General features: G+C 39.5%; 2 protein-coding genes across 2 annotated transcripts; both read left to right on the forward strand.

Moving 5' to 3' along the window:
* Positions 1-946: 946 nt before the first annotated feature.
* On the forward strand, positions 947-1,878 carry LOC105070416 (keratin-associated protein 13-1-like). Its single transcript, XM_010956846.3, has one exon. The coding sequence runs from the start codon at positions 1,441-1,443 to the stop codon at positions 1,876-1,878; it is 438 nt and encodes a 145-aa protein (XP_010955148.1). The 5' UTR covers positions 947-1,440.
* A 6,918-nt stretch (positions 1,879-8,796) lies between these two features.
* KRTAP27-1 (keratin associated protein 27-1) lies at positions 8,797-10,313 on the forward strand. Its single transcript, XM_010956603.3, has one exon. The coding sequence runs from the start codon at positions 8,893-8,895 to the stop codon at positions 9,511-9,513; it is 621 nt and encodes a 206-aa protein (XP_010954905.1). The 5' UTR covers positions 8,797-8,892; the 3' UTR covers positions 9,514-10,313.
* The last annotated feature ends 1,486 nt before the right edge of the window (positions 10,314-11,799 follow it).

Raw genomic sequence — 11,799 nt, forward strand, 5'->3', positions numbered from 1 at the left:
AAATTTGTAAGCAAAACAATGGGCAGACTATTTCAGTGGCGCCAGATAAGCAAATACTACAGGAGATTAGAGAAAACAATCATCTGAGAAACAAGTAGAAAAGATCAAATTACGTAAATAGCTTTTTGCATTCCAATTTCTCAAAGATGCTTTAAGGCAGATGTTGGATATTATAATAAGTAAAAAAAAACAAACAAAAAAAGACATCTCTAATTCCAGGACTTTTCTTTATACCATTGATTTTTTTATAGTGATGAGGATAATTTTAACTACTTAATATGAAGGGAAGTTTTTTGCTGCTTTGTCTTTCTAGAACAATGAGCAAAAGAGAACTTAGCAGGGAGTGAAATGAATCACTCTCTAAGGTGTCTCATTTCTCACTCCCAACTGACTTGGCAAAGGTTAGCAACTATTAAAATTCAAGTTTTTGCAAATGTGTTTCATTGACAGTCAGCTCACTCAAGGTATATCAGTTTTTAGCAGTTATTCTCAGCGATGGTCTACGTGTTTGCCGAAGAATCTCTGCCTCACGTGGAAAAAGCATTCAATAATGCCAAGTGGAATCAAACATGAGCTGCTTAATGAGGATAAACTATATGAGAGGGTAAATAGAAGGTGGTTTGAAATAACCATCTCCATGGTAACTTGGAATGCTCAAAAATACAACTAAAAGAATTCAGTCTATTTCTTTGGGGACTGTATTTGGTTTTTCACAGAAGCGATAAGAAAACCTAGGTAGGCACATCGGATAAAATGCAAATGTTATCACATCAAAATGTTTTTTTCAACTGCGTGTTCATTGTTCATATGATTCTGGGAGCTGGAAGAATAAACTTCTGGAGTTGTCAGCACAGCATTGCTATACCTGCTGGCTTCGGAGGCAGTCACACCTGGGATACTAAATTAGTGATAATTCTTATCTCATAAGCTTGTGGCAAGGATCAAATGATCCCACAGCTTGCAAGGTTCTTCACAGAGTAAATGCTTCATAAAAAATATATAAATAGCTGAGATGGAGGTTATGATGACTGTTACGAGAAACAGTTTACACAGTCACACACAAAATCCCCATCATCCCGCTCAGGGAAGAAGTGAGGGCACTACCCGCATGCATCATGGTCCATGTCTTTGGAGACAGAACACACCTTATTTCTGGAAAAAAAAAAAAAAAGAAGAAGAAGAAGAAGGAAAAAGAGAGAGAGGAGCAGAGTGGCTTCTATAAACCAGAATAATTGAACAGCAGTTAAGAAAACACATGAATATATTCAATTATAGCCTAGGTTAATTAGCTGTTTTCATGATAAAACACGCACAAGAATGGAGAGGGTCTGCATCACATCCAGCACAGTGAGGGTTTATATATAAACATGGCTGGGAGAAGGCAAGGATATCAGAGTATCTTCTCACTACAGCTGAGCTGAACTCACACCTCCTGTCACCATGTCCCACATCTGCTGCTCTGGAAACTTCTCCTCCTGCTCCTTTGGGGGCCACTTGCACTACCCAAGCTCTTCCTGTGGCTCCTCCTACCCCAGCAACCTGATCTACACCATGGACCTCTGCTCTCCCAGCACCTGCCAGCTGAGCTCCTCTCTGTACAGTGGCTGTCAGGAGACCTGCTGTGAGCCCACCAGGTGCCAGATGTCCCATGGTGTGCCCAGCCCCTGCCAGTCATCCTGCTACTGCCCTGGGACCTCCACGTTCTGCAGTCCCTGCTGGACAAATTATGCTGGGTCTCTGGGCTCTGGGTCTGGCAAAGGCTACTCCCTGGTCTGTCGATCCAGAAGCTGTGGGTCCAGTGGATCTCTGGGTTCTGGAGTCTCTGGCTTCCCTTCCCTGAGCCGTGGATCCTGCCATCCAATTTATGTGGCTTCTTGAAGCTGCCAAACTTCTTGTTACCAGCCAACCTGTGGATCTGGCCTCTTCTACTGATCAACTTAAGGGTTCTAGTCTGTGACTTCACCGTTACCTCCCTCAAAGTTGATCTCAGCTGTTACCTGGCTAGAGTTTGTATTCTACTACCTAGAAGAGTGATGATTAAAACAATCCTTTTAATATTAAACTCATTTATCCCATAAAATACACATTCTGTTTTCCTTCTGTTTTCTTCTATTTTCTTCCTTCCTTCTCTAGTTAAAAATGCAACAAGAGGTATTTTTTCCTTTCAAATAAACTCCTTTAATCTGTTATCAGTTCACAAATCTTGCTATTAATTAAAAAAGAAAAAGATGTCTGTTGGAAATTCCAAACCTACTGTTACTTGTCCACAAATAAAGATTTAATTTAAGGAACAGATTCCCTAGTTGGTAGAATTATCTGCCAGTACAGAGTTAGTTTCCTGAAATTTTTTTGGGGGGTGGGAGGTAATTAGGTTTATTTATTTATTAATTTTTAGAGGAGGCACTGGGGATTGAACCCAGGACCTCGCGCATGCTAAGCATGAGCTCTGCCACTTGAGCTATACCCTCCCCTTCTCCCTGAAATTTTTGGCAAGTGGAATCAGAGCCTGGGCAGGAGATGATCCTAAACTCTTCTGTGTGAGGTCACTTCCGTCTTATCAGGACACCTTACTTTGGTTAAACTAGTCATGGGTCTGATCCAAGAAGACAAGTTCCAGAGACAGTAGTGATGCTTCGGCAAGTGACAGACCGACTGTTCTAGATAAGGAAATTTTAAAAATACTTTAATGAGACCCTTTTACAGAATTATGCAAGCCGTAATGGAATTCTGAGGTCATGAGTATTAACTGACTACAGTCAGTTGTGTAATGAAACAGACATCTTAAGTATGGATGAAATTAACCACATATTCATTTTATTATCATAAAAGGAATACAATTTCTTAGAGTCATTTCTTATGTTGATGCTTAACTCTCGAGTCCTCCTTCTGTTTGGTCAGTCTGTAAGGCCATCCATCTTCATGGAAGTCTCCTGAGAACTTCTAGAGACACGGCAGTATCATGAGTAGGAAATACGGACTGAGAGAGAGGACTTCTTGACATCTTGGGCTTATAGCCGATACGGTAACTTGGTATGATAACTGGGTATGATCTGGATGGATAGTTTACTGTTTTCTTGTTTTGGGGGATGCAGGCATCCACATTTGGAAATGTGTAAGTGGGAAGGAAATATGTAGTTGGATGTGGGCAGCTTATTGTTCATCGCCCTCACAATAGCTTTTCTCTCCCTCTTCTTCCCACAGGAACTGGATTTTGCTTGTGTATCCCCTCTTATCCACCCCTAACCAGCCCTTTATATGAATGTGGCTATGCCCGAGTTTCAGGATTGAATCTGGCTAGCCCAGGGGCTCCCCAATCCCCATTGAAAGTGAATGGTTCAGAATGGAGCATGTGATCTGACTCAAATCAATGAGAAGCAAGGAGTGATCTGGAGAGGTGCTTCTGGTAGAGTTCTTCTTGTGGAGTTTTTTGAAGCAATCATGTCTTCCTCTGGATTTTTGTCATATTATATGTAGAATACTACATGCATCTTGCATACGGCCTCAAAATTGAACCATCACATGGAAGAGAGTAAAGCCAGGAGAAATGCCGAGGAACAGAACCCTGACCATCTTATTTCTGGACCTCAGTAAACATGAGCTAATAAACGGTATTACTTAAGCCATTTTGAATTACTATTTCTGTTACTTGCAGCTGGTGTTTTTCTAAATGAGACACATTTAAACCTGAAAGAAGCCCCCTTCCCAATAAAGTCTCCTTAATATAATGTTAAAGATTCTTTGCAGCCCACCTTCACCCTCTCCCAGTCCCTCTTCTCACCACCCCCTATACACACACTCCACCAACATGCCCTCCGTCAATGCTACCTACTCCTATTTTCCGGAACACATTGTGCAGAACTGAGCTCTGATACAGTCTAGTACCTCTAGAAGGAATGCCATATCTCTCTTAATCTTCAAAACCCATGGAAATATTTTCTATTCTTTCACTCTTTTTAAATAGATTTCAAAATCAATAGAGTTGATTATTTCCTATACAATGCCAGCATTATATATGCTTATTTTTTGTTTATTACATTATATATGCTTATTTTTTGTTAATTACAAAGTCACTATTTAAAATTTTTAGTACTATTTTGGTTAATTAGCACTGTTTGTTTACCCTTGTCATATTTTCAATGAATACAACGAATGTTGACTAACAGAATCATGCAAGTAGTAAATCCTCAATAAAAGTTTACTGAATAAATGAGTGAATGAAACAGAGCCAGGATGACAGTCTGCAGGACGTATTATGTCAGTGATGTTGAACATGCGCCCATTTTAACTGGTTGAACTCTATAGATAAGCTGGTTGCCATCAACGTCATCAGTCATCTGTGACCATCATCAAAAATGATTTAGCACATCTCAGTGGCATATTATCACAACTTCAGTACCCATGGGAGAAGTGGAGGAACTCAGAAACAAATTCACATTTTTGCATCACTCAAAGGCAGAAGAATAACTTCACCTAAAGCTAACCTCGGAGGCAGGCCAGAGCAAGTTCCTCCAGGGAAAGGAACAAAAGCAATTGTATAATTACTATAATAAACCATGACACTTCCATATCCAAGATATAATGAACAAGGGGGTGGAAAATACGGGATTCAGTGCTCAGATGGTCGAGATACTCTGGTTCATTCTTTATTCCAATTACCAATCATTAAAGTTTACATAGACAATGTGTAATCATTTAAATTTTCTCTATTTTTTTTTCTTTTTGGTTCTTTGAACAAAGTCTGATGTAATTGAATAGTAAATAACCAAGGATTATCCCAAGAAGCAAAATTATTTAGAGAGAGTTTCAGAGAAGAAACGTTGTCACGAGTGAATCCTTTTATTATCCTATTCTAAGAGAATCTATATACCATCAGAAACAGAAAGCTGGCAAGAGGTTTTTTCCATATTCCACATAGGATCACTCTTATGGTCACAATGTCAAAATTTTGAGTGCTCCAAAGCCTAAATTTGTGTGTGTGTGTGTTACAGTGTCTGAGAAGGGTTATTTTACAGAATGTTGTATCTAAAGGAAATTAGTCATTCCACTCAACACACTCTTTCTAGGTGGACCAATGTGTTCTTGTCCAGAAAGCATACTTTCTGTTTATTATTCAAGTTATTCTCAAATACAGTAGAACAGTACATTTAAAGTTGTGAATTTCTACCAGGATGCATGGGAATTAATCATCTATAGACTTCAATCTTTTGTCTGTCCTTTAAAATTTTTTTTTATAAATAATCTTCATAAAGATTAGATGGCTTAAAGGAAAGTGTGGGTTCCATTCAGTAGGTAGATTTGACAAGATACCATTTAATGTCCTTTTCAACTCTAAGATATTAAGATTCTGATATAAAATCACAGAATGTGACAGCTGGAAAGGACCTTAGAGATCTTCTCATCTAAACTCATTATCTTGTAAGCTATCCAGAGAGGCAGAGTGCCTCGTCCAAATTCATGCAGTGAATTAATAGAACCAACAGGGCTGGAAGCTAGGTTTTTTTCACTCCTGGCCTAATATTCCATTGCTATGCACTGTATTTATATGAGTGACTTCTTGGTTGGAAAAGAGGAATGAATTTAAATTAATGTAGGTGCTTTGGCATAAGTTTGGTCGGTGCAATAAAACTAAGGCTAGGATAGAAGAAATAAATTTGGGGGAAATGAGTTGAATTATGTTAATGAAGAGTGACTCTAATTTTTTGAGTTTTTAAAAATTTTAATATAGTTGAATAAGTGATCAGAAGTCCACCATAGCCACATAATCAAATATAAAAGCAATATTAAGTATTCAAGCTTAAAGTCACCAAGTGCCAAGCTCTTGAGAGGTGGCAACAGGCTGGCTAGGTCTTTAATGATAATGGTAAGTACAACCCAACCCTTAAAAGGATGAAATGTGCAACCTTTATAGACACAAATATCCCAACACAAAAAAAAGATACCATGTTTGATTTACCTTATAGTTTTATATCAATCCAAGACTGATATTGACAGGAACAGTATCTTGGTCTGCATGTTAATCCTTAAGCTGATCAAAAATAATCACTACTTTTATTCATCTATCACTCAATATGTGGCAGGCAACCTGGTACCTAATATATATCATCTCATTTAATAATTAAAACAAATTTTTGAGGTTGAAACTCATAGTTTTTATTTTAAAAGGGAAGAAACCAAGTCACAGAAATGGAAGGTTATAGTTTGTGATTGTAGATCAGGCTTAGAATCCTGGCAGTCCATGGCAAATGTTGATATTCCACCCTCTGGTGGTTAGGAGGTGCCATTGCAGCTGCAATCATGTATACCTCAAGACCAGGAAACTGTTGTTCAACCATCTACTAACACATACCTAGTCACCCCTAAGCAATCAGGTAACTATTTCTACCTATTCCTCAAGAATACTAGGAGATAGACTGCATATTAATCATTATTCAAGTGCCTACAAAACTAATACTTAGTTTTTAGTAGGTTGAATGAAAAGCAATTACAAGGTGACCAGTGTCCTAGCCTACATCATTCCGTTGCAATAAGCCAGGTAACTCCCTCCATTAATTCAGCACCAGACAAAATCTGTATTTATTCATTAAATCAAAGCTGTAGGCTCAAATACCTGTTAATTCGGCACTCAGTTAAATAGAATGTGCAAGTTAATGCCTTATCCCAAAGAGAAAAAATACTCATGGCGTTGACTTATTCACAAATGACAGATCGACTCACACATGACACTGTCTGATGTTTGGGGATTTGGAACCGCACAGGTATTCCTTAATGTACTACACATCGTGAGGTTAATAAGGAGGCTGCCTGCTGGAGACAACTGTGTGACTGTTGTCCTGCCTTTGCCCCTCAGAATTCGGCAACAGGGCTCTGTGCTGACAGTGAAAAGTGGTGCCCTTTTTCGTGGTAAAAGCTTTTTAAAAACATGCTGATGTGCAATCAAATGTTATTTTAAAATAATTAACTCAGCTTGTGCCATGCTAATAAGTGACTTCCTTAATGATTTTGTTCTTATTTCACAGAGGGGTGGTTGAAAGGTAGGCAAGGTTATTATTAATTCTTTTTCTTTAAGTTCAGCACTCTAGCCAATTCTTGGAAATCTTGGGTATGTTCAGCTTTCAGAACTGGATCCCTTCAGACATGTAACTAGAGTTTGAATGAATTTTTACTTAGCACTTTCTGTTCATTCATTTTTCAAAATACATTTATGGAGCTCTTATGATAGGCCAGCCAGCCACGGTGCTCAGCGTTGGGGGTACAACAGTGAGAAATATATCCATGCCTCTTGCCTTTCTGGAACTCACAGCGTAGTGGCAAAGACCCAATGAAGAAACAACTAAAATTATTTGCAGAAAGGCAACCGCACGTGCAAACTACTGAGATGAGGAAAAGCCTGATGTATTTGAGGAGGTACGTAGAGTTCTGGGGGAATAGAACACACCAGGCAGATGGAAATGACAAGATTTGGAGTTAGAAAAATAGACAGCAGCCAGGTCTTACAAGGTGGTATAGTCCAAGCTAAGGGGACTGGGTTTTGTTTTAAGGACAAAGAGAATCCATTTAGTACATTTAAGCAGGAGAGTCATGAGCTACAGTGGAAGCTTCTGTGCAATGATAACTCCAAGTATGCATAAGAATTAAATCGGCTTTTGTAGGGTTCATGGAGAGGGCATAATGGGATCTTCAATCACACCAGAGTGGTCATTCAAATTATCAGTGATTTGCATGCATTACAAAGACCTTACACACAAGTTGAGTGTACAGCTTGTTAAGTTGAACATATTCAGAGGTGTCCTTTTAAATATATAATGTCCCCAGTGCATCACATATCAAGGAGGACCCTGTGCAAGTAAGAGCTGTTCAAAGTTCCTGAATGTTCCTGATTTGCTTCCGACCCAAGAGAGGGAGATCAGAGTGCTGTGCTAAAAATATGCTTCTGGTGTTTCACTGTCAAAAGCTGAGCTAAATAAATTATAGAATGTGTTATAGAAATTGTGCTGGCAGGTCCTGTGCTATGAGTATGAAACTGTGAGAAATGCAGCATGCTAATGTGATAAGTGTAGGAGTTCATCACTCTGCAGTCCAAAAACAAAACACTGAATAAACAAAAATGAAAAGCAGATCTGAAACAAGTTTGTTCCTAGGGCAAATTTTCAAGCAGAAGTGTAAGTAAACACACTACTTGGTGTAAAATGCAAACATAATAAAGAATGTGTCAAAACCCATTGGTGATTCAGAGGAATAAGTAATAATATCTCAACAGCAAAAACTTTATAATGAGGTGACATTTAAATTTGGCATTCAATAAAATGAGGGGAACAAAATGTTAGACCAAGGGACAGATGTTTATAGGACAATGGCCACTTTTGGTACTTTGGGTAAAAAGTAAGAAGGAGAATGAGGGTCAGGCTCAATCAGATCAGTTCTTACTAAAAACATCTTGATCATATCAGGTTTTGCCATGGTGGCATTTCTCAAAACTCCAATGCTGAATATTAATCAATTTCAATTGGCCATCTTCACACACATTTCTTATTGTCCCTTTACCAATATGACAAGTCATGGTGACTAAGGGGAAAAAAATTAGCTTGGTGACATGTTGGGACTCGTATTAGACAAGCTCCACCTTGATGAATCAGCCTTGGGACTAACATGAAAGCTATTTTGAAGATTCAAAATGGACTGGCTTCTTTATGGATAAGATGTCATTGTCATATGTAACAAAGTGCTAATGAGATGTTAGCCTTCAAATTAGCTCAAGCAATGAGGTAGAAAAGAGTCTTGAGAAGAGGCCAACACCCAGTTTTCTGAGTATATAATCTCCTTGGTAACAAATTTAATCTTCAGACCCAGCGTGTTGGGTCCTTGTAATCAACTTCAATCAAGGGTTTTAACAATATGACCCAGAGCCACAGCCACCCACTCAAGAGCTTCTACAGTGTCCCACCACTCTCTGCCATCATACATGAATCGAAAGCTATAAACTTTGAAGATGGATTTTTTTTTCCCAGCAGCTGCCACAGTAGGACCTGGCTCCTGGACAACTTTCAAGAAACCTGTCATGAAACCACCAGCTGCAAAGTACCCAACTGTGAACAGGGACTGTCCACAGGGGATAGCTGTGTGCAAACTGCCTGCCTCCCCCGAGTTGTCCAAACGACTTGTTCTAATTCCAGGCCCTGTGAAAGGACACCATGTCAATCGGGAAGCTCCTCAGCGGTGTCAGAGGGTGTGTCTCAGCCTTGTCAGTCAAGAAGTAGCCAGCAAATGGGTGTTGTAGTCCAGAGCTGCCAACCTGTAAGTAACATGGCAAAGTGTTGTCCACCCAAGATTTATGTCTCTAAGACTTGCCAAACTGTGGCATGTGAATCTAGCCAGTGCCAATCTCAGAGCCCCGAATCCAGTTCCTGTAGCTCTCTGGTCTGCGTAGCACAGAGGCCACAACTCCTGGAATCTTCTTCTAACACTTATGAGCCAACTTGCTGTGTTACTGGTGGTTTGCAGTTGCCTAGTGAATGAAGAATGTGAAAAATGTGTAGCGAGAATCATATTCTAATTTGGATAAATTGAGATTTGAAATATCTAGGAACTTTTTTTTTTTCTCTAAGTTATTTTGCAGGTGTTTGTGAGTGAATGAACGTGACTTCTCTGTCTCCAAAGAGAAGAATGTTTCCTTTTTTTTACTTTCTGGGGGCATTTCTGGTGGTAAGCTGAAATAGGAAAGTACGTTAACTATTTTAGGTCACTAGGACACTGCTTATTAAAGAGCAATGAAAGTTGCAACCGGGGACTAGCGTGGCTGTTTTAAATGTCCACATCACATTTCGGCTACCGCTTATTATCAATGGAAGCATTTAGCATTGAATCTGGCTTATTGTAAAATGACATGTTATTTACCATAGATAAAGGTCGAACGGGCTGCTAATATCAGAAATCCATACAGTGTTGAAGTTTAAAGACGCTTTGAAGCCCATCTATGTGAATCTGATGGGTTCAACTCTATCAAAGGTTGCTCGCCCAGCTAACATCAGAACCACAACTCAAATCTGTGTCTACTCTCTCTCCATCACTGTTTTATCTGGTGTATCACAGCACTTTTTGTTAACATGAGATTGACTCTACTCTTGAAAAGTGTAAGAGAATTTTGAATTTCACCTCCAAGAGCTCCATAACCAGAGCAGCCAGAGATGTTTGAAAATGAGAAGTTCAGGTTCAGCATATTCACTACCTTTCTGCTATTCTTTTTCCTCTTTTCACTATTTAAGTGTTTTTTTTTTTAATTTAGGAAAATGTTCTTTGTATTAAATAAATTTATTTACATTACAAATCATTGTCATACTATTATTTGTATTCAACACTTTTGTGGATTTAATGTTACAGGTTCCCCCCACCTCCCCACCCCACTGGATAAAAAGTATAACTATTTGGAAGAAAAAAAAGAGAACATGTTCCTTTTCCATTATTTGTATAGTATGGACCAGAATAAAAGAACACACAGGTGGTACTCGGCAGAAGATGGGAACACACTCAGTGTGATTATCATGAAACCATGGAGTCTCAATGTTGTGAAGATGCATTAATTGTGTTTAGAACAGCTCAGCTGTTGGGAAGCTGTGGGTGTGCTCTTAACTGGATCTTTTATTCAGGGTGACATTAGGTACTACCTAAAAGCATGGACTCTGAAGTCAGATTTCTTCAGGTCTGATCTTAGCTGTGCTGGTGAAGGCTGTTTGAATTCCAGTTGTGTGACCATGTGCAGGTTTCTTTTAACCACTCTCCACTTCGATTTCCTCAGCTTCAAAGTTGAGATGATGATAATGATAGGGCCACTGTGAGGCTTAAAAAATTAATAATTTGGAAGTGCTCAGCATGTGACCTTGTGTCTAGGAAATGCTCAGTGAGATTTAGCAACAAAATTAGCTAGCTCAGAGACTCAAAGTGAAGGGTGGAGGCAGAGATTTGTAGATAAATCCAGAAATCTGTGACATATTAGAAAAGCAATTCATCCAAAAAATGAGAGATTAGCTGTTTTGTATCTGGAAAGATGCAAGTAGCACTTCATACTAAGGGAAATGCGTAAAAAGTACAGGCCATGCTTTGTGGAAGTGGGCTGGCAAGTATTCCGAGTGGATGACAGAGCTAATGTTGGTTTATTTGCTTGTCATCTCTGTGAATAGGTTAGACAGAGGTCATCCCCAAAGAGAAGAATGAAGCCTAAAATCTATAAACCACTACTTGCATGGGTCCTTCTGTAGAGGGATGGAATTGAGAGGTAGCTGAGGCGGGTCCGGAAGAAGCTGAATGAACACTCTTTGATCCCATCCACAGCAACAGACCATATGGTAGTCACAACATCAGAGTATCCGTGCAGAAAGAAACGTTGACACAGAGCTCCCGGCCACAGCAGTGACGGCAGCAATGTGGCACTGGCAGTGGTAAGGGGACTGCATCTGCATGACAGCTTCAGAGAACTCCAGTCACAGCCAGTCAATAATGTGGACAAATGAAACTCACTCACAGTGCAGACTGTTATGAATGTGACTCAAGGAGGGAGTGTCTGGGGAGAGTTCAACTCATCTGGGCCACTCATCCTTTCCAGGCTGGACGTGACCACTCCTCTAAGATGAAGGTAGCTGAAGAAGGAACCAGTATCTAATCTAACCCAAAATGGAGCATGTTGGAGCTCCTAAAGACTCTTGGTAAAGGGCTAGCGAATGGCTTAGTGATGGGATTAGATGCTTGGTAGACAATCTACTGAATTTACATTTTAGGACAGAGATCAAGAAAAATCATTGATGATAGGTG

The sequence above is a fragment of the Camelus bactrianus genome, chromosome 1 (assembly GCF_048773025.1).
Source record: "Camelus bactrianus isolate YW-2024 breed Bactrian camel chromosome 1, ASM4877302v1, whole genome shotgun sequence".
Lineage (NCBI taxonomy): Eukaryota > Metazoa > Chordata > Mammalia > Artiodactyla > Camelidae > Camelus > Camelus bactrianus.